The sequence below is a fragment of the Dermacentor variabilis genome, chromosome 2 (assembly GCF_050947875.1).
Source record: "Dermacentor variabilis isolate Ectoservices chromosome 2, ASM5094787v1, whole genome shotgun sequence".
NCBI lineage: Eukaryota > Metazoa > Arthropoda > Arachnida > Ixodida > Ixodidae > Dermacentor > Dermacentor variabilis.
In genome coordinates this window covers 233561105-233584763 of record NC_134569.1, presented here as the reverse complement: position 1 = coordinate 233584763, position 23659 = coordinate 233561105, and the positions used below count along the sequence as shown (strand labels likewise).

Genomic DNA, 23659 nt, shown 5'->3' with positions numbered 1-23659 from the left:
TACAGTACCAGTTAGTCACAGTGGCCAATGTTCAGTTTACGCCGCCGATGGAACCTTGTTTTTATTTTTTCAATCTGATAATATATCTCATTTCCAAGTATTTGCTCGAGACACGCTACAACAGTAATTGCCATGGACTAGGGCGAATTCTCTGGCTATCAATGCTAAAAAAAACCAAGCTGTCCTTGTGAAACGAGCTCACGAAAAAATTTGTCATAACTTACGCCTACGTCTCGGTGATAAAAAGATTGAGCTAGTAAGATATGGTAAAATATTGGGGTTTACTTTCATTGAACATTCAAAGTGGGATTCCCTTGCGCATGATGTTGCCAAGAATGTTACCCAGACATGTTGTGCACTTCAAAATTACTTATAGATAATGTCCTTTTTCAATCACATATAAATTATTCTATAATTGTGTGCGGAGATATCGCGCGAAAGAACAAAATTGATCACGCTACAAAAAAAGGCAATCCTATACATTGCAGATGTCCCACATGATGTTCACACAGAATTTAGAGTGCTTCACATAGGATACCAGAACACTTGTAACCTTTTCGTAAAACACGCGCACGGTCTGAAAAATAAAACAATTACTTCCTAAGATTATGCCAACTAAGAAAATAACCTGAAACACCTTATAACCTCACGCAGAAAGACACATGGAATGTGGCTTTTTCGCAAACGGCTTACGAATTAAATAGTCCACAGCCCTTTATGCCAAATTTCTTAAACAGCAAGGATATGTATTTTCGCTTATACATGACAAGGAAAGAGTGGAAAGAACATTTAATTATAAATGCCCCTTGTCCTACGTCACGCAGAAGCGGTCCACATAGAAGTTCCGGGCAGCGGGCTACGCAGCTACGAGCGGCGCACCTAGTTGAACATGAGACGTGGAAGGCCGAGTGGGCGACGACGGCGATAACAACTCGATTAGTTCCGGGAACCCTACCACTCCTTGGATAGCGTCAGGGTTAGAAAAGCCCTGGCATGCTGCGACATGCTTCCGAGCGCAATTTTTTTCTGGGCGCGAACCGTGCATGTAGTCTGCGCTTGTGCTGCGATTGCGGTTGTGTGTCCAAGAAGCCTTCATTGCCGCGGAATGTGAATTACGTTCATGCCAGGAAGGAAGGAAGGAAAAAGTGGAGAAGGAAGGCAGGAAGGTTAACCAGATTAACCTAACCGGTTTGCTACCCTACACATGGGAGCGGGATGGGGGGGGATGAAAGGTGAGAGGAGAGAGAGAGCACATAATACAGCAAACACATCATCAGTTACACTCCGTCACTCTTGCGCGGTACGCGACATCGCTGTCACAGCCGCTTGTCCAAGCCCGTATCCTTCATAAACCGAAGTAGTCCCTTCGTCGCGTTCAGCTGCGATGTCTTCTGTCGGCGATATGTCAAAATGGTTGCAACTGACAATGGTCTATTTTCCAGGTGCGCTAGAACGGACGCCATGGACTGTCTTTGAAAATTATATTTAGGACAGTCGCACAGAATGTGTTCCAGCGTCTCCTCGCAAAGACACGCATTGCAGAGAGCGTTGTCGGCCATTCCAATGCGAAACGAGTAGGATTTCGTGAAGGCTACCCCTAGGCATAAGCGATGAAGCAGGGTGGCCTCATTTCGGCGAGTCCACTTGGCATACAGAGATGCATCAATGAGGGCAGGTCGTGTTGATTGCTGCGGTTGGTCTGGCTGCTTGGTGTGAACAATAGAGAGAGTGTGATCTCCTGCGCAAGCACTTGAAGTCTGCTGGCTGCGTTGGACCGTGAAAGTGGTATGGCCTCTGCCTGTGTTTCTTCAAGAGCTGTCCGAGCGGCTTTATCGGCTTCATTTCCTATGACGCCGCAGTGACTTGGCAGCCACTGAAACGTCACGTGATGTCCTTTCTCATGTGATGTATGGAGTAGGCATCTAATATCAAGCACGAGTTGTTCGAATGGCCCGCGACGTAGAGCTGATAGCGCAGATTATAGGGCTGCCTTTGAGTCACTGAAAATTGACCATTGTCGAGGAGGTTCCCGATTGACGAAACAAAGTGCAGCGCGAAGAGCAGCTAGTTCCGCAGATGTAGATGTCGTTGGGTGGTCAGTCCTAAAGCTGAGGGTAATACCTCTTGCTGGTACGACCACAGCACCGGACGAACACTGGATGTTTGTGGAACCATCAGTATAAATATGTGTACTGTCCGCGGACCTCTCGTGCAGAAGAAGCAGAGACAGTTGTTTGAGCACAGGCGACGACAGCTCACACTTTTTCCCGATTCCTGGTACGCTGAGATGGACTGTGGGGCAGACAAAGCACCAAGGGGGTATCAATGGTTTAGATGCAGCGGTGAAGCCCGAAGGAAGTTTGTCGTTATACTTGACGATAGTTCTATAGAAGGATACTTGGTGCCTGTCTGAAGGTAGTGTTGCAAGGTGGTGATAGGGGGCACGTGTAAAATGTCTGATATGCTTTCTCAGGGCTTCCACCGTGATCTGAGTTTGCATTGGATGGTCCCGAGCAATCGCAATAGTTGCCTCCGTTGACGTGCGTCTGGGCAAACAAAAGACAAACTCTCAGTGCTTGAGCTTGTGCTGCCTGCAGAACACGAATATTTGTCTTGCAGGTGTTGTTCAGTACAGGTAGACTGTATCTTAAAAAAACAGAGAAAGAGAGCTCTGTAGAGTCTCAGCATTGCGTCTACTGACATCCTCCACGTCTTTCCTGTCAAGTATTTAAACAACTGGGAGGTTGCCAGGATATGCCTAATAAGTACTGCGTGCCCAATTGCTGGAGCAATTACAAATCGGGGCCGAAAAATCATGCGTTCATGTTTCCGCAAGATCAATGTCAAAATATTGGATGCCAATGTTAAGGTAAAGAAGAGAAAAGCTGGAATTCTGCGGAATAAGGCAGTTGTTTCTTTGTAAATAGTTGCACGAATGTTTTGTATCCCCATTGCTAAACTAATTTGAGGTCTTGGAAATATGTGGACTTTGGTACTGTACGTAATAATGCCTCGAAAGCGAAATTATTCGTTTAGAGCCTAATCTAGACTGGAATAAATACATGTGTCCCGAATGGGAAGAAGGGCACACCAACGAAGTTGTCATAAGGTATGTGTTATGGTGCAGTGCTAACATTTTCTTGAAGAGTTTTTGTGGTCGCATGAACGGCAAACTCTTTGACGCCGACGATAAATCAAGGCAAAGAAGCTAATCTGAAGAAGAAGACAGCACTGTGACTTTTCAGTATAAGCCACGCTCTCTCATCATTTAACCGAAATTCGTTCTCAATTCTAAAATTGAACCATTTCATTTTTTTATGGACGGGCTTTTTAATAATGCAGCGCATAAATAGTTTTGCATAAATAAAATTATCTTGGAACACCCTCTGTTCTCTGTGGGCCATTTGCTCAACTATGGTTAAAAAAATATAACTGGGCTCTGGTCAAAGGTGCCCGTAAGGGCGCGATCCCTTCATTCAATCCGTATCCCCGAGCACGCCGCCAGCCTCCTCTCCGCGATGTCACTTGCCGAGCGCTTTCGCCTTCTCTTGTCTACGTGGTGTTGCGTTCCTGCGTGAGCATAGGAAAGAGGAAGGGAGCTCGCTCGCGTTAATCCGATCAAGCGCGCGCGAGGGGACGAGCGGAGTGGGGGCCAGTTGCCGCGCCTCTCCATTGCTAGCGCGCATAGCTGCGACTGAGCGCATACGCTGCCGCGCACCTTGCTGTATAGGTAATCTGCCGCGTGTGCAAAGACAGGTCGTGCCGAGACGGCGTGGAACCATGCAAGCTGCCTTCCTGCGCGTTTAGTATTGGGGGCAGCGTAATCTCGAATTTCAGTGACCCGTATGAGCGAGAAGCAGACGAAATATTCGCTCCCCGCTGCCAGCGCATTTCTTGATAGCGTCGTCCCAGTGCGGGTGAAGCTATCAGCCGCGTGGGTGGAGTGCACGCGAAAACATGGCTGGTTTCACCTAAAGGCTGTTTAACATGCTGCGATTATAACCACTAAAATTGGTGCAGTCGCACGTGTCACAATGCGATTTTTAGAGCGCCAATTTCACATGATGCAATTTGAACAATGCGACTGGTGCGACGGCCAGGGTTGCTTATGCCAGGTTTCGTGGCACACGCTGCATAAATAGCTTATTGTAACGAAAAAATAACGTTTATATTATAATATTATTGACTTTTCTTGATTAGCAGCAAATAATATGCACAGCCACCGCAGTCCTCCATGAAGAAAGCAACAAAATCCCAATAAATAAAGGCGTCAGGCAGGGAGATACGATCTCTCCAATGCTATTCACAGCGTGTTTACAGGAGGTATTCAGCGACCTGGATTGGGAAGAATTGGGGATGAGAGTTAATCGAGAATACCTTAGTAGCTTGCGATTCGCTGATGATATTGCCTTGCTTAGTAACTCATGCGACCAACTGCAATGCAGGCTCACTGACCTGGAGAGGCAAAGCAGACGGGTGGGTCTAAAAATTATTCTGCAGGAAACTAAATTATTGATTAACAGTCTCGGTAGAGAACAGCAGTTTACGATAGGTAGCGAGGCACTGGAAGTGGTAAGGGAATAGATCTACTTAGGGCAGGTAGTGTCCACGGATCGGGATCATGAGACTAAAATATTCAGAAGAATAAGAATGGGCTGGGGTGCGTTTGGCAGGCATTCTCAGATCATGAACATCAGCTTGCTATTATCCCTCAATAGAAAATTATATCACAGCTGTGTCTTTCCAGTACTCACGTAAGGGGCAGAAACCTGGAGGCTTACGGAAAGGGTTCTACTTAAATTGAGGACGACGCAACGAGCTATGCAAAAAGGAATGATAGGTGTAACGTTAAGGGATAAGAAAAGAGCAGATTGGGTGAGGGAACAAACGCGAATTGATGACATCTTACTTGAAATCAAGAAAAAGAAATGGGCGTGGGCAGGACATGTAATGAGGAGGGAAATAACCGATGGTCATTAAGGGTTACGGACTGGATTCCAAGGGAAGGAAGCGTAGCAGGGGGCGGCAGAATGTTAGGTGGGCGGCTGAGAAACCCCGGCCCTCAGTCCCCAGCAGCTGCGAAGCAACTGACCACGGCGGCGGTCAGACCTGCCACGCAGCAGAGGGTGCTAAGTATCACTGGCTCCGGACAGGCCGCCATTGGAATATGAACCTGGCAACGTTTAACGCTAGAACGTTATCTAGTGAGACGAGTCTAGCAGTGCTATTGGAGGAATTAGAGGGAAGTAAACGGGATATAATAGGGCTCAGTGAATTTAGGAGGCCGAAAGAAGCATATACAGTGCTAAATAGCGGGCACGTCCTGTGCTACGGGGGCATAGCGGATAGAAGAGAACTAGGAGTCGGATTCCTGATTAATAAGAATATAGCTGGTAACATACAAGAATTCTATAGCATTAACGAGAGGGTGGCAGGTCTTGTTGTGAAACTTAATAAGAGGTACAAAATGAAGATTGTACAGGTCTACGCCCCTACATCCAGCCATGATGACCAGGAAGTCGAAAGCTTCTATGAAGACGTGGAATCGGCGGTGGGGAGAGTGAAAACTAAATACACTATACTAATGGGCGACTTAAATTCCAAGGTGGGCAAGAAGCAGGCTGGAGACAAGGCAGTGGGCAAATATGGCATATGCCCTAGGAATAGCAGGGGAGAGTTATTAGTAGAGTTTGCGGAAAAGAATAATATGAGGATAATGAATACCTTCTTCCGCAAGCGGGATAGCCGAAAGTGGACGTGGAGGAGCCCGAACGGCGAGACTAGAAATGAAATAGACTTCATACTCTGCGCTAACCCTTACATCATACAAGATGTGGACGTGCTCGGCAAGGTGCGCTGCAGTGACCATAGGATGGTAAGAACTCGAATTAGCCTAGACCTGAGGAGGGAACGGAAGAAACTGGTACATAAGAAGCCGATCAATGAGTTAGCGGTAAGAGGGAAAATAGAGGAATTCCAGATCAAGCTACAGAACAGGTATTCAGCTTTAACTCAGGAAGAGGACCTTAGTGTTGAAGCAATGAACGACAATCTTGTGGGCATCATTAAGGAGTGTGCATTGGAAGTCGGTGGTAACTCCGTTAGGCAGGATACCAGCAAACTATCGCAGGAGACGAAAGATCTGATCAAGAAACGCCAATGTATGAAAGCATCTAACCCTACAGCTAGAATAGAACTGGCAGAACTTTCGCAGTTAATCAACAAGCGTAAGACAGCTGACATAAGGAAGTATAATATGGATAGAATTGAACATGCTCTCAGGAGCGGAGGAAGCCTAAAAACAGTGAAGAAGAAACTATGAATTGCCAAGAATCAGATGTATGCGTTAGGAGACAAAGCCGGCAATATCATTACTAATATGGTTGAGATAGTTCAAGTGGCTGAGGAGTTCTATAGAGATTTATACAGTACCAGTGGCACCCACGACGATAATGGAAGAGAAAATAGTCTAGAGGAATTCGAAATCCCGAAGGTAACGCCGGAAGAAGTAAAGAAAGCCTTAGGAGATATGCAAAGGGGGAAGGCAGCTGGAGAGGATCAGGTAACAGCAGATTTGTTGAAGGATGGTGGACAGATTGTTCTAGAGAAACTGGCCACCCTGTATACGCAATGCCTCATGACCTCGAGCGTACCGGAATCTTGGAAGAACGCTAACATAATCCTAATCCATAAGAAAGGGGACGCCAAAGACTTGGAAAATTATAGACCGATCAGCTTACTGTCCGTTGCCTACAAAGTATTTACTAAGGTAATTGCAAATAGAATCAGGAACACCTTAGATTTCTGTCAACCAAAGGACCCGGCAGGATTCCGTAAAGGCTACTCAACAATAGACCATATTCACACTATCAATCAAGTGATAGAGAAATGTGCAGAATATAACCAACCCTTATATATAGCTTTCATTGATTACGAGAAAGCGTTTGATTCAGTCGAAACCTCAGCAGTCATGGAGGCATTACGGAATCAGGGTGTAGATGAGCCACATGTAAAAATACTGGAAGATATCTATAGCGGCTCCACAGCAACCGTAGTCCTCCATAAAGCAAGCAACACAATCCCAATAAAGAAAGGCGTCAGGCAGGGAGATACGATATCTCCAATGCTATTCACAGCGTGTTTACAGGAGGTATTCAGAGACCTGGATTGGGAAGAATTGGGGATAAAAGTTAATGGAGAATACCTTAGTAACTTGCGATTCGCTGATGATATTGCCTTGCTTTGTAACTCAGGGGACCAATTGCAATGCATGCTCACTGACCTGGAGAGGCAAAGCAGAAGAGTGGGTCTAAAAATTAATATGCAGAAAACTAAAGTAATGCTTAACAGTCTCGGGAGAGAACAGCAATTTACAGTAGGCAGCGAGGCACTGGAAGTCGTAAGGGAATACATCTACTTAGGGCAGGTAGTGACGGCGGATCCGGATCATGAGACGGAAATAATCTGAAGAGTAAGAATGGGCTGGAGTGCGTTTGCCAGGCATTCCCAAATCATCAACAGCAGGTTGCCGTTATCCCTGAAGAGAAAAGTATATAATAGCTGTGTCTTACCAGTACTCACCTACGGGGCAGAAACCTGGAGGCTTACGAAAAGGGTTCTACTCAAATTGAGGACGACACAATGAGCTATGGAAAGAAGAATGATAGGTGTAACGTTAAGGGATAAGAAAAGAGCAGATTGGGTGAGGGAACAAACGCGAGTTAATGACATCTTAGTTGAAATCAAGAAAAAGAAATGGGCATAGGCAGGACATGTAATGAGGAGGGAAGATAACCGATGGTCATTAAGGGTTACGGACTGGATCCCAAGGGAAGGGAAGCGTAGCAGGGGGCGGCAGAAAGTTAGGTGGGCGGATGAGATTAAGAAGTTTGCAGGGACGGCATGGCCACAATTAGTACATGACCGGGGTTGTTGGAGAAGTATGGGAGAGGCCTTTGCCCTGCAGTGGGCGTAACCAGGCTGATGATGATGATGATGCTGATGAGATTAAGAAGTTTGCAGGGACAACAAGGCCACAGTTAGTACATGACCGGGGTAGTTGGAGAAGTATGGGAGAGGCCTTTGCCCTGCAGTGGGCGTAACCAAGCTGATGATGATGATGATGACGAATACGCACGTTTAGTAATCTAAAAACAGGTTCACATTTGTTTTGAAGTGCGCAACGGTGGTTTCTGAAGTTCAATGCGACATGGCGTACGTAAACAGCTGTTCTCAGGTGGTTGAGCGCTGTGTGGTGTCTCTCCTCACATATATGACCGTTTTCTTCTGCCTGCGCTACAACAATCTACAAGATGACTTATCGACAAGTTCATATAGCTACCCTCACCACGAAGTCGTCGTGTCAGCCAAACAAGATCCTCGCACTACCCGTGCTTGGTGCCAGCTTCGTGGTGAAATGATGTGTGTATATTGCTCGTGATTGCGCATATGGGCTGCCTGATCCTAGCCTTATTCTTGCGCCAAACGCCACAACAAGCACCAATCTGAAAGCCTGCGTGTGTCCCTGAAGGAAGCCGCAAATGATCTGTTTGATTACTAAACGTGGAAGAGAAATTGTTTTGTGAAATTCAACCTTAGCGCTAGCCTGGTTCGTCCATCGCCGTGCGTGTGCTGTGAATGTACATATGGAAGTCCTCTCTATATATTTCTAAAGGCGCAAAAGCTCACGCATCAAATGTTTTGAGCAGTTACCGTCACTTTCGTAATAACCTGTATGCTGTAATATATCATTCTAAAAGACACGCTTCTCGTCCACTTTGTCTTCCTGTATCTCGCACTGCTAGTATACTCTGAACTTCTAACAAGAAGACCATATCAATGCGCGCTATCCCTAATGCAGGATCGTAGGCCCATGGCAGGCGCACTTGCCGTTGGGTTTTTCTGCTCTCGCCTCAGCCTCGCTGGCCGCTCACAGCTAGCCTGTTTTGTGGGAATAAATGTTATTATTATAATGTTAATGTTAATACATATTATAGTTTCTTCACTGTAATTTATAGCAATCATCCAGATATATTAAGCTAGTCATGCATTCAACCTGCATTAGAGCAACATCGTTAAGACATGGTTATGGGGGTCATTTCAAACTAGATTGCTCCAGCCACAGAAACTACAAATGAAAGTCGCAATGTTGTTCCAATTTGGTATTCCTAAATAGATCATATTGGCAGAGCTTTATGCCTCTTTGCAACTCCTGCAATTCGATGTTCAGGACTGGGAAAACGTATTCCTTTTCTCGCTGTCGAAAGGCTGCTTCAATGTCGCTCGCAAGCTATAATTATCTATTTCGAAACTATTAAACAATGACTATATCTCTAAGCTTATCAATGCGTTTTTGTTCCACGAACACAAATAATTTTTTTTCTCCTTCTCACTGACAGGCATGGAATGAAACTGTTCACTTTCATAAGTATCAGGATGCAAACATTCTGGAGTTTGTCCTGGGAATTTATCTGCATCCTATAGTCTGCATGTTTGTATCAAGTTCTGGTGTTGCAATCGCAGCGATCTACGCATACATTTATGTTGCAACAAACGAATTTATTGAACTTTGTTTTCAAATCTACAATGTGGCCATGCAGTAACAACCACATTAATAAGCAAAAAAGAAACTGCAGATTCAGTGTATCTGTTGAAATCTATGCTAAGTGAAGTTTTTCTCAAGTGGTCAATGAAATGCTGTCGAAATAACTGCGATATATACAATTTGTCTAATTTTCAACAATCCAACCTGTCATCTTTTGCGAGGTTTGCTTATGCGCCGCATAGGTAACAACCTTGAAGTCATGTAATCTTTATGCAGCACACAGTTCAAACTGTACAGAAATGCAAACGTTAATGTAGATGCACACTGCGAGACATCAACACAGTGACGTTTGCTGAGCAAGGAATGGTGCGAAGTGTATGCAGATGAACGAATTACGTAAAACCGAGGTCAATTTTTTCGGGGCGCTCGGTGTTAGGAGCAAACGTTATCACAACAGAGTTAGTAGGTTTCGCTGCCCATTCGTTTTCTTGAGTCTCCACCCAGCGCATGAGACGTTTGACGTGCAGAACACCTTGCGGTTTCAAGTAGTCAAGAAGGTCGCTTTCCGAATACCACACTGGTACTCCCCTAATAGCACATGTGTTAGTCATGTAGGAGTGGGGCAGCCGGGCTTTAATTCTTATGTCACCAGTCTGAGAGCACCGGAGAAGAATGTCCACTTGATCTTCCGTTGCGATATCTAAATAAAGAGCGCCTTGCGATGTGAAGCGGCTGCGAATCGGGGCAGATCCCAGCAGTACTTTAATGGCTTCGAAGAGCCTGATAGGGTTGCGCTCTCTCAAATCAACACCTTTCTCTGTTGGCAAAGCTATCACTGGGATTCCGACCGTTCTTTGCTTCCGATGACTCACCACCTTGAAGCCGTCGCTGTCCACTTCCGCCATATCAGCCACTCCCTCGTCAGGGTCGACGATAGTTGTGTCGTCCCCAGTGATCGATGATGACGCACTGGACTGCTTATCGTCCCTGATGTCTGGCAGCTCCACACCTTGCAAGGCCATGGCCGCCTCCGCCACGCTGGCTTCCTTCGGATGGCGCTGTCCCTTTAAAGATGCCGGCGCCGGAGCAGCCGTACTCTTCCCATAGGGACAGTACCGCCTTAAAGATGCGGCCGTCTTACAAGGATATAAATAACTCACTTGATGTATAGCCGGCCGAGCCCTTCTACAGCGCCTTCGAAAGAGATCCGAGTCCCGAGCGTACTTGGCCCTTAATACTCTTGGTTACCTGGGTCTTGACGCTAGAGGTGGAACTAAGAGGTTGAAACCGCCTTGGTCTTTTGCGTTGGCAGTTGGCAGTTCCTCACGTTCGTGCTAAGCGGAGTTCTCCTTTGGCGGCAACGCGTTCGCTCGTACTGGAACATCTTGAAACTGAATCTGCACGTCATCTTCAAATTTTTACTGATGGCTCTGTGGACAAGGTCAGAGGATCTAGTGCAGCTGCTTTTCACATTCCCTCCTTGAAGTATGATTGGTCCGTTCGCTTCACTGCAGTCGGGTCCTCCACAACAGCAGAAAGCGTTGCCATTGAGGCAGCTCTCAAAAAGCTATGGTTTTGTACGCCTCAACCTGTTGTCATCCTTACAGATTCGAAATCCGCCCTTCAAAGGTTAGAGCACGGGTTCCCTACTGATGCCTTATCTCTAAACTCCCTACGTTTGGTGCAAAATCTCCGCGTCAAAGGCTTCTCTATACGATTCCAATGGGTGCCATCACACATAGGTATCATAGGCAACGAGATGGCGGACAGCCTCGCCCATAGAGCGCTGTCTGGGAATCCTTTGAGAAAAGTGCCTCAAGGAGACAAGAGACTCTTCAGAGAAGCGGTGTCATGCCACTTCAGTTCATTGTGGAGCTCACCTCACAAGCCATGTGTGATCAAGGGTATCAAAAGAAACCAAGCCACCTTACTGCTCCGCATTCGCGCGCGCTCTGCTCGTACCCCTGCGTGGAAGTATAAGACTGGCCTGGCGTTATCACCATTATGTTCAACGTGTGGTGTGTGCGGTGACATAGAACATTACCTAATGTGCTGTATTGTGTATAACGCGGAAAGGAGGGTGTTATTCGGGTCCCTCAAGAACACAGGACTTCCTCACAGTTCTCTTCAGGACATTGTTTTCCCGCGCGGGAACCGATTGTGTAGGAATGAGGTCTCTCGCCTTCTGTTAACTTACCTACAGGACACGGATTTGGCTTTCACATGGTGAACTGAGGAGTGACCATTTGTAATTGGGAGGTCTGTGTCTGATTATGTGATTTATTTATTTTAAGTGTCGCTACGGTGGAGCAATTGCCGGAAGCAACTGCAAGGCTAATCCCACCAGTAGCCTACAACAACTCAACTCAACAACTCAACGAATTACGTGTGCTTATGTACTTATTTATTCATATATCTCTTAGGCTGCAAGATTAGAATATTAGGTGAGGGGGAATAAAAAAATAGTTACAAAAGGAAGAAGGGCATAACATTAAGAAAAAACGAGGAAAGAAAGCAGCATCAATAAAATGCAGGAACTAGCCCAACGTGTTTTACTGGCACAACATAATATAATACTTAACAAACGATAGCAGAAAAAATTACTGCCCATGCTCCCTGCACAGATAGTAAACCAGCGAAGCTGAAATATGCGGCACCGGTGTTTATCACTGGGTTAATTCCGACAGTTTATTCAAGTCTTTCTACATCATTGGTTATGTCTGTGTTTCTTAATGAGGTTATGCACACATTTGGCTTGGGTTTATCACATTGTTTATTTGGAATGCCACACATCGCGCTTCGCAAGATCCCCATCATAGAGAGTGCAATGAGTGGTTCATTGTCTTAATCCAGCGGGTCCATCAAAGTCTGTCTGAATTATGTTACTCATTTGTGTTTTTCAATGCGTTAATCATGGTATTATAGACTCGGTTATGCACTGTAGTTACCAGGTGACACAAAGGGGCTGTACATTTTATTTAATAATTACAGGGACACATTTTGAACCTATTGCAAAGTAGGAGAGAGACTGCTGCTCGCGCGCCCTGCTGCGAGAGAGAAACGACGTCACTATCAGTGTAGTCAATAGCCCACCACACCTTTGCTGTGAGATAATTATCACATCATGATCTTGTCTTAACCCCGTCCTCCTCTGTGTCCCTTCCATGCAATAATACGTAGATAAATGTATATGTTTTATATGCATAAGCATTTATATGTCTACCCAACAAGAAATTTCTCCGTCCATCATGCAAAGACGAATACAATGGCTCATGCCCCTACACTAGTGTTTTTCGGATCGGACCATGAGTGCTTTGAAAAGGCATATACAGCTTCACTGTGAAAAGATTGAACACCTTTCTGCTAGAGACCAAGACGATCATGAGGCGTACTAACAGATGAAAGTTTATTGAACATGCCGAGTAAATGCTGGTTGACAAGCAATAAATCGAAGTTACACAACAAGCAGAAGCAAAAAGGGATGTATGTCCATACAGATCCTAATAGGAAACGCATCCATCTCTGAAAGTGCAACAGAGGCCATGCTGATAAGATTCTCCCAATGTCTTTGCATCTACAGCTTCCGTAATTTCTCTAGGCAGCTGATCTCCACAGAATGCTAGCTTCTTCCTCTACAATGCACTCTCGACAGCTGAGCTTGCATTGTAGAGGAAAAAGCTAGCATTCTGTGCAGGTCGGCTGCCTAGAGAAATTATGGAAGCTGTAGATCTAAAAGTACGGGGTCAATCTTGTCAGCATGGCTTCCGTTAGAAATGGATGCATTTCCTGTCAGGAAACACACATTAATTTTGGCTTCTCCTTTTTGTGTATGTTCGGTTTATTGCTTGTGCGCCAGCATTTACTCGGCGTGTACATTAGGCTATTGGTTGTTAGATATCTTGGTTTTCTAGTTCGTCCTATGCGTTCTCTGGTGTCGTTTGCACTCAGGCTATTCTTAACTTTTTTAGACTGCAACAAGTCACTTTAATGGCCCTTATGATGCTTTTGTCTACCTTATAAAGTCTTTTATTTGGTCAATGTAGGAAGAATGTACTCGTATAGTCTGAAGCAGGGAGAACAGGGTACGCTAACTTTTAATTTAAAAGTTTATTGTGAAAATGCACAGATTTATAAAGGTTACCAGAAAGTAGTACAGCAATCAAACCTGATAAGAACTAGTGCTTGATGAAACCAAATATAAAAGTGGGAAAGGGAGAAAATACATATAGATATACAAGTCCAGGGGAAAAAAAACATTGTGATCACCAAATACGCATGTGGCTACCTTCCAAGAAACCCTTTTTTTTTAATGGCATGGAAATGGAAGAGTGTGCTGGCATAAGCAAGCTGTCATTCTGTCTATTGGAATAAGAACAGTATATCTTGAAAGGTTCTGGCATACAGGATTGGTAATTGTAATGATTTCTTTCGTGCACTTGGAATTTTTCTGTATTTTCTTTCTGTAGCATTTTTATTTATGTATGGCACCATCAAGCACCAATTTTTATCTAGCCTTCAAAGATTCGATTGGAAAAATTTTAATAAATGTCCTGCAGGGCGCACGCGGGGACCGACAGGGAGTACCTGGCGGCCGCAGCGCGAGCCTGCTGGATGGCCCATTGCTGGTCTTGTAGGAGCGGGCTTCGTATGGTCTTCTCCCATTTGTCGTGGGTAGAATCGGGCGGAGCGTCTCTGCACTCCCAGAGCACGTGTGCGTAGCCTTAAAATATTTTTTTTTCTGGTAATTTGTATTCCTCACCACATTTTTACAATGAATCTTACTTGAATATTAGTCCTCATCCATCTCTAGTGTCATCCTGTTGATACTGCTTCATGCTATGCCCCCTTGCAACATTTCTGTGTGTGTGTGTGCGTGCGTGCACACGCATGGATTTGGATGTGAAATCGGGCTCTTGGGCGGAAGTATCATTCTCCTCCTTTGCAGCCACATGGATTCATTAACTATAGTGCAACAGAATTACGATAGACAAGACCGAAGTGAACGCACAGAGCGCTTTATTCTTGTCCGTTGTCTGTCTGTCGCGCTTTAATTAATAATGAATACACACCACCTCGTCCAGTTTTCAATTCTTATGTCGGGCTTATAAGCCCGCTTGCGTCCTGGAATATCTGCATGGCTATGTATCCCGCAATTTCATTCTTGGCCATGAGCTTGCAAGTCGCGTGTCAATCTTCTCCTTTTCCTGACAATCTCACGTGATGTGCCGGCCCAGAGAGTTTCTGGTGAATCCATGCAGGTGTGCAGGGTGTTGTGCAGGGTGTAATTTGCATTGCAAGTGCTGCTTTGATTGCTTTCAGTTCAGCTTTTCTAGGTGGAGGATCACCTGGAATGGTACTCACCTATATGGGGTATAATTTTATGTAGTGTCATACGGCTGTTACACTGCCATTGCCACATCAATGTACTATATGTGCCTGATGTTTGCTTGCATCTCAATTATTAGCAACCTCCTCTGTGTGTTTCGCAGTTGCATAAAGTCTCTTGGCCTAATTGTTTGCTCCTATATTGCATGGTATGGGCGTGCAAGATGCAAGGAAGTGCATCATGCAAGAAAATACACCAGGCACGCGCTATAAGTATCATGATGTTATACCAACAAGCCCAAATAACTCCATCACCGCGTCAAAGTGACGTGTACACGGTAAAGACGCATTAATATGGCGAACGAAACAGATTTCCTTTTATGAATAGCCGTTTCTGCGCCGTTCCAAAAGGCAAGAAAGATGGCTGCCGCCGCTCGCTCAGGCAATGGCTACTCGCACATGCCCGAGAGCTTGGGCTTACTTGCGTACAATAAAGCTTTTGCGTGGCAGTATAACTTTTCAAGCACTTTCGTCACGTTAACGACCACGCTCTGTCAACTCTTATTTGATGAGGATCTGTTTTAGGGGAATTCTTGAGCTTCCTTTGCATGCCGCCGCGGTTTTTGACCAGCCACCACAAGCTAAGGGAAAGCGGACCGCTCGCGGACGCCGGCACCCCCTTCTAGATCCGGTTATCGATTTTCAGTGCACAGGCTCAGCCCCGTCGAATCCCTCACAACTTGCGCGTGTTCATCGCCTTTTGTCAACCAATAAGATAAGACAAGCCGCTCACTGTAGGCAGTAGCATTCGTTTTTAAAGCAAACAAAAGTGAACTCCTATATTTAAGGAGAGCGTTTGATTGTTCTGTGCAGAGAACCCTGCGTGTCACCGCCCAATGCTTGCGTCGGCAGTTACTCAAATTTGGCGTCCCGATATTGGAATAAAAACATAGTGGAATATTTTCACGTTACAGGCCCCCTAATTTATGAACGCCGACTTATGGCACTGTCTAATTCCCTGGTATTACGCACGGCACCATATAGTACTAAAACGAAAGCACACCGACTTTCGCATGAAGTACTCCGTCGGCGTGCTACTTGAGAAGAATGTGCATGGTGCGGTTACTTCCTTGTTCATTCGTGCTTTGGAAGCCGCGCAGATATAAATATATATGGCCTACGATGATGTTCTTGAAATTTAATATCAACCAGATTGTATCGAACTTCGGCTTTCTCATGGAAAATTCGAACGTATTGACAAATCATGTGTGCTGGCTCGTGGCTTGCAAAAGTCGATGGGAGCGCCGATGATGTCGGCTACATATTCTAGGTGACCTACTGCAGTGGACATCAGCAAGTTTATGCTTAGAACCATGACCAACATGGCAGATTGAAAACAACGTAAATGTACGCTGGAACAACGCCTGGCTAAAAAAATGCAGTTGCATGATGAAATACACAGCGGAAGATAGTTCAACAAATCATTTTTGCATATTGAATGTTTTATAGCACTTTATATTGCACAAGCATAAACCCTGGAATGGTAGCAGTGGCATATCACACATGACTTGTAATGCGACCACGGATTAATGCAGTGTTCTCTCGCGTCTCAGCACGGTAAGACGATGGCACTGTGCACTAAAAAACACCGTATAAACATTGCCATTTGTTGGGCGTGTTGGTAAATTGGCTTGGAAAGAGCGCCAGCAAACAAGGACAGCGGGAGACGACACACAATGCGCATTGTGGTATCGTCTCCCTCTGTCCTTATTTGCTGGCGCTAAATATATAAGCAGAAGCTAAAAAGACGCTCTGTAGTTTAAGGCCTGTTAGATTAACTCAACGACGCTTGCGGGCATGCGGACGTAGCCCATGCACTTTGAAATAGAATAAGGCATGCAGCACTGCCCACTTTAAGATCGAACGTTTCATACCCTACAGGGCCGACACGAAACGGCAAGATTCTAGTTCGAAAGGCGGAAGGCGCGAGTCTGATAAGCATTACCACAAAGAATGATCTTGCAAAAATGTCCTAGATGGCCTCGTTCAGTTCTTTTCATGATAGGGACCTTCACGTTACAAACACCCTAGATGACAACAAAATAAAACAAGAACTTGGCTTAGTACACATAAATGTGCGCAGCATAAAGAAAAAATTGGTATCAATTATGCGCATGCTTACAGACGAGACTCTTTAACATCGATGTAATTGTGATTGCCGAGATTAATCTGCATGCAAGTGAACAAGGTAGATACACGCTCAGGGGTTACACACAGATTGCTTTATGCCGAGAAAATCGAAGAGGAGGAGGAGTTCTTGTATTTGTGAAGGATAACTGGGTTTTTAATATGCTCGAACTAGCTTTTCATTATGCAGAAGTCATTATTGTCACCCTAAGTAAAGTAGATGTGACCTACACCGTATGTGCGATATACAGGCCTCCCAACATGAACACAGATTTATTCCTAGAGGAGCTGAACTCTCTGTTGAAGAAATATATGAATCAGAAGCAGCTTGTACTGGTAGGGGATTTGAATATCGACATAATGCAGGTGTCTAGGAAAGCAGTGACAGATTATCTTAATTTACTAGCAGAATATGGACTGGTCAATGTAATTAATGAATACACTAGAGAGGAATATTTGGGTTCAAGAGTAACGAAAACCTGCATTGACCATACTGTCGTCTGGCTCGGACAGCAGCGCTATGCGAGCGGCGTAATTAAAGTCAAACTAGCAGATCATGGGCCGTATAACGTAAAACCATTCCAATATGTTTTCATTCCAATCTCATGAGGTCAAATTTGCGTAACTGCCGACGCAAGCCTTGGGCGGTCACCCGCCGGGTTTTCTGGACAAACCAATCAAATGATCCTCTCGTTCATAGGAGGTCACCTTTGTTGGCTTGAAAAACGAATAACATTGCCTACAATGAGCGGCTTGTCTTATCTAATTGACTCACAAGAGGCGAGGAGCATGCTCAAGTGGAGAGGGATTCGATGGGGCCGAGCCAGTGCACAGAAAATCGATAACCGGATAAAGAGGGCAGTGCCAGTGTCTGCGATTGGTCCTTCTTTCTCTTACTTAGGTTGCGGTGGCTCGTCGACAATCGCGGCGGCATGCAACGGAAGCTTAAGAATGACGCTAAAGCGGATCCTCAGCAAAAAAGAGTTGGCAGAACGAGGTCGTGAAGGTGTCGGAAGTTCTCCAAAACGTTACACGGACACGCCAAAAGATTTATTACACGCAAATACACCCCTGTTCCCCAGCAGGTGCGAGTAGCGAGTGTCTCAGCGATCGGCGGCAGCCATCTTTTATTCCTTTCGAAACAGGGCAGCCTGCGGCTATTCAGAAGAAAATTCAGTTATGTTCGGCGTATTAATGCATCTTTAACGCGTACACGTCATTTTGACGTCGTGAGTTTTTGCGGTTTTGTGAAGTCGCGTGACAGGCAGGTGAAGTGGGCGCAGCCCGAAAACTCTTGACCAATAGTCGAGGGTTTATGGCGAAAAGGCGTCGAATGAGAAATAACTATTGTTCCTTTGTTCGGTCAAATTATGCATAATCAGTGCGTACACGTCATATCAGATGGGGAGCTATCACGGTTTTCGTGACGTCGCGTGACAGACAGGGGAAGAGGGGGCGGTCCAAAAAAGTTTTTGACCAATCGCGGTGGGCTGATTTCACAATTGGAATAGAAAAGTTTGGAATAGTTTTACGTTATAGCGCCCCATTACTTCATATCACTTGTAGTCATCTCTGACAATGATGCAGAGCATTGCGAAGTAAGAACAAGAAAACTAATTATAGACAACGCGAAAGTTGACGTGTACATAAAGGACACAGATTGGATTTCACTTTTACATTTAGACCAAGCCAGTTTATATGCCAAATTTGTTGAAACTTTTTAGGATGATATACGTAAAGTCTTCTAAGATCATAACAATCAAGCAAAGAAATCCTAATACGAAATGGATAACGAGTGATGTCATTGAGTTATGCTTTCAAAAAGACAAGGCATGGCAAAGATGCAGAAAAGAACCAGGCAACGAACAACACAGAGTGGAATTTCGAACTTTACGAAACGCGGTGACAGCTAAGTTACGCCTGGAAAAAAGAAAATATTTGACACGCCGATTTTCGGAATGCAAAAAGGACGTGAAAAAGACTTGGACTACGGCAAACAAATTAATGGGGAGATGCAAACGAGCTAGCGTCGATGATACCGTAAAAACAAATTTCCCAAATGAAAACATACAGATGCTGTGTAATAAATTTAATGAAACCTTTATTGCTGCCGCAGAGAAGCTGAAAAAAACGGAGAGTGACCAACATTTAGAATACGAGCCAAAACGCACATGCGCGCATTCAGGTTATCTTCCAGCGATGACCGAAGTTGATCTTTGGACGATAATTCAAGGCATGGCAAAGTTCATACCACCGGGGTTTGATAAAATCCGGCCTCAGGATTTGTACTTCAACTTTCACAGACTAAAACAAGTACTTTTAAAGATTGTAAACGGAATTTTCGAAACGGGCCATAATACCCAAAGAACTAAAAATTTCAATCGTAAGACCTGTCTACAAAAACGGAAAGAGAAGTGATTGCGCAAATCACAGACCGATAGCAATATTGTCCACAATAGCGCATATAATGAAAAAATATGTGGTCTCTGTAATGCAGACATTCTGTGAAAAGTATTCTCTGAATAACATGGCACAGTTTGGTTTCACGAAGAATAAAAACACAATTAATCTTCTTGAAGAATTCTCTGACTATATTAGTGCATCAATAGAAAATAATAATGTAGTCTTAGTCCTACTTTTAGACCTATCAAAGGCTTTTGACACAGTAGTACATAAGATATTACTCAACAAGCTAAAGAATCTAGGATTCAGAGGTCACTTCTATGATTTTTTTCTAAATTATTTTACTGATCAACTACAATGCGTTAAACTAGATGATAGCTACAGCAATTTCAAATTAATAAAAGGTGGTGTGCCCCAAGGAAGCACGCTAGGGCCAGTACTCTGTAATATATATGTCTCAGATCTCGGCCTCCTACCATTGAAATCAAAACTTTTTCAGTACGCCGATGACACTGCGATAGCGCTACAAATGAGTGACTATAACTCGGAATGTCAAATCTTCCAAAGAGACATATCAGTAATCGTAGACTGTTTCGCACATAATTAAATTTTTATAAATCATCAAAAAACTAAACTAATCTGCTTCAGGAATCCACATAAGGTGCTTTCATTTAACATGATTGTATATCTGCACACTCCACATTGCAACGCATGTATCTGTCAACCATTACAGTTATAGCGTGTGGTCAACTATTTAGGGATTTTTTTATAAGCATCTAACCTGGAGTAACCATGTCATCCACGTTTGTGGAAAGCTAAGAGCTGTCGCGGCCATGATGTATAGTCTGCGCGGGAAAACGCCTATTAACCTAAGAGTTACTATATATAAGGCATTAGCAGAATCGGTAATTACATATGGTATAACGTTATATCGTACATGTTCTGACTATAAAAAGGAAGCGATTGATCGCGTAGTCAAATGAACTGTCAATAGCATAACTTATGGAACCGGACTAGAACAATCAGACAGAAAAGAAAAGTATAACATTCTAGGAATACTTCCAGTACAGGAGCTATTTATGTATCTGGTTGTAACACGCTATTATTATTCAAATTCTTTTAAGGTATTGGTAAAAAAAGATGCTGCGTTACGAAAAACAGAGGATATATTAAGCCAAGGGTGTTAACAAGCTATGGGAAGAAAACAAGAAAGTATTATGTCCCTGATATTTTAATGAACTTGATGCAACACTGTATGATGTCAATTCAAAACGTAAAATGATGAAAAATGTTTGAAAGTGGTATTCAACTGTTTATTGTAATATCTGATTTTTTTTATTGGTATTCTTAAGTGGCTGGAAAACGTAATATTAATTCTTTGTGTGTTAGAATATTTTACTTTGAAGTTGTATAATTTCGAAAGGTAGTTGTATGTTTCATATCTCTATTGAAAGCTGTACCGCCTGCTGCTTGGTCTTCTAACAAGCACGATGTGCTTAGATTGACCAGCAAACAAGATCTGTCAAAAAATGTATTTGAAATAAAGTCTGATTTGATTTGATGCTTACCCAGTGCGAAAGCCGAAACTGCTGTTTTTGCTTCCTCGCACAGGGGCTGAAGCAGACCGCCTCCAAGACGTGATTTCTTTGTTAAGCACGCCTTTCAATAATACTCCAGATGCTTTAACAACAGTTTAATATCTCAAAACAAGACCTCAACTCGTTTAAGTAGCTCTTCCGAAGGGTTGCTCAACTAATGAACGCCTTGACAAGTTCTAGCGTCTTTGTTTTAACTGAGAGTGGACGAAGAAGATCCTTGAACTTTTGAAACAACAACGGCGCAATGTTGTTACAGGTAGAACCAGGCTAGGCGCACTAAGTGCTGTCCGTACCGTCACAAATTACACGGTAAGCATTGGGGCTTACTTGCATAGCGGAGCTTCGTTGTAACGAAGATATGGGGAGGCTTCACTACGGACAGTAATAAGAAAGGGCCACTTAAGACTTCCTCAACGGGCTTACGAATTCTGCACGAATTTCCACCACGCTGGGCGCGGTGGAAACTCGTGCGAGTACAAAATTTCTGTTCCCGCACTGTATATTTCATAAATGTTTAGTCAGCAAAGCATGCGGTCGTAATCGCGTTTGTTATTTCGCGTGTTGTGCTGCTAAGGTGTTACGACGGGCATCAGCAATGCCCAGATTTCACTACAGGGCCTCGACCTAATCTTAAAGAGAAATACAACATGCACCTTCATAATTTTTGACGGGGGCTTTTTTTTCGTTTTTACAGATGCAAAAAAGAAATGCAGTAGCTGTCTCCCAGCGTGCACGTACCCTCCTCCACGAAGCCTGCTCATGTGCTCCTTACGGCGTAGCTTCAGCGCCCTGTAGCGCAGCGCACAGATCAGAGCCAGTGCCACGATCGGGAAGCAGATAACTGACGACAGAAGAGGAATCAGCACGGGCCGGGCATCCAGGGACACTGCACAGAGAAGACAGAAGTCAGCCACCCGAGTGTCTTCAGCAACTCAGGTTCCCCAAAGGACTTTTCTTCAGCCCATTTTTTTCAGACGGTTGATTCATATAGCTTCACTCATTTAGCGCATAACAGACACTGATCTGGAGCAAGTTCTGGAGAACTTGTTATACAGAGAACTCGTGGTACAATTGTTTGCGACCTGTGGCCTAGAAAGTGCAACACAATGCTCGTATGTCCTTTAGCCAACGTGAAGCTCACGTGCTGCTCCGAAAAAACTTGGACAGAAGATGTGCCTGGAACATTCGGATGTATTTGGCGAACCTGAGCACGCGACAGCTTTAAGAAGTGGAGCGTAGTGACTGGTCGACGCTGTTTGGCTTGGTTAGTTTCGGCTCGGCTACGGCGAAGTCGCTGTCGGTATTTGAGCTCACTAGAGACAAAGTCGGCTCTGGAACTCGACCCTCAACTGTTTCTCTTATACGTGAAGGCACGGCATGGCAGAATTTAAGGTATCAGCCCCGAGCTCGCCCTGCAGGGGCACTGCGAAGCCCGCTGATATGAAGTCTAGGCCCGAACTCGCTTCCATCGTGTACTACAGTCCAGGTGGCGAGCGCGTGCCTTCCACAGTGGTTCCCTTTGTTCGCTGTAGATTTCAGTGCTAGTGCACTTCTTACGGTCCTTTCAAATGTCTCTGTCGACTGTTCTCGTGTCTCAGAATTTATAAAACGAGTTAGCAATCCATTTCTCAAAGGCGGCGTTTACAGTACCGGCAGGTAGAGGGCAGCTATAGGGCATTTAAAACTATTCATGGGCGGCTCTAAGCACTGGAGCGGCACTTAATATGCCTAATGAACGCTGAAGTGTGCAAAATAGGCTAGCAAATCTAACTAAGGCTTGAAGAATATTTGCTAAAGTACGAGAAGAAGTCGCCGTTCGAAACGGCTGCGCTCAGGTCGGGCTACGCATGTTTGGTTTTTCGGGCTCACCACCTTCTGAGACCGGCCCGAAACCATAACCACCATCTCCAAGAAGTGGTCCGGTGCCTTTGAAAACGAACTGCAGGTCATCCGGACCATATTTCGGCATTTTACGGCCGATTTTTCCCCTTCAGAATGTGGCGAGCTGCTAACCCTAACTTTATTTAGGGGAGCAGCGCCGGCGCCGGTGGGCGAGCGCGCACTCGAGCATGGCGGCCTTAACAACTCCGGCTGAGACATCGAACCCGCGACTTATTACAACGTCGCGAGTTGAAGAACAGATGGATATCATTGCATCTCAGGTGGGTGATGCAACACCGCACCACCAATGGAATAAGGCAGCTACGATCAACAACATGAAAACCGCTACCGTTGTCGACGAAACGACAGCAGAAGCCGGTTGGGAGCGCGTTCTTTCCTGAAGGAAAAGAAAATTCTCGCTCAGGAGCGACGCTCCGCGTAAGGAAGCGCACTGCCATCAGGTCCGATTACCTACTCATCCAAACCCACGGCGCATCGCGGGCGCCCACGACTCAACCGTCTTCCACCGCTATCGAAGAGTGACCTGAAGGAGGTCATCAGACGACACTAAGGGCTACCACTCAAGAATTTTACCAGTCAGGCCCTGGCGAGAGCCGTCAGGGAGGCATGCCAGGACAGAACCGTCAACAACAATTTTATTCTAAGAATCAAGTTACGTTCCAACATTGCAGAGATATTCAAGCCGAATCAGGATACGGTG

The 23659-nt window shown here is 44.8% G+C and overlaps 1 protein-coding gene across 2 annotated transcripts in view; it reads right to left on the bottom strand.

Annotated features, from left to right (window-relative positions):
* The window catches only part of LOC142573154 (uncharacterized), a 240980-nt gene that overhangs the window by 5790 nt on the left and 211531 nt on the right, over positions 1 to 23659 (bottom strand). For both annotated transcript variants that reach the window (XM_075682704.1, XM_075682705.1), the window contains exon 4: positions 21796 to 21943. In XM_075682704.1, the coding sequence (XP_075538819.1) occupies positions 21796 to 21943 (148 nt within the window). The remainder of the gene's footprint in view (positions 1 to 21795; positions 21944 to 23659) is intronic.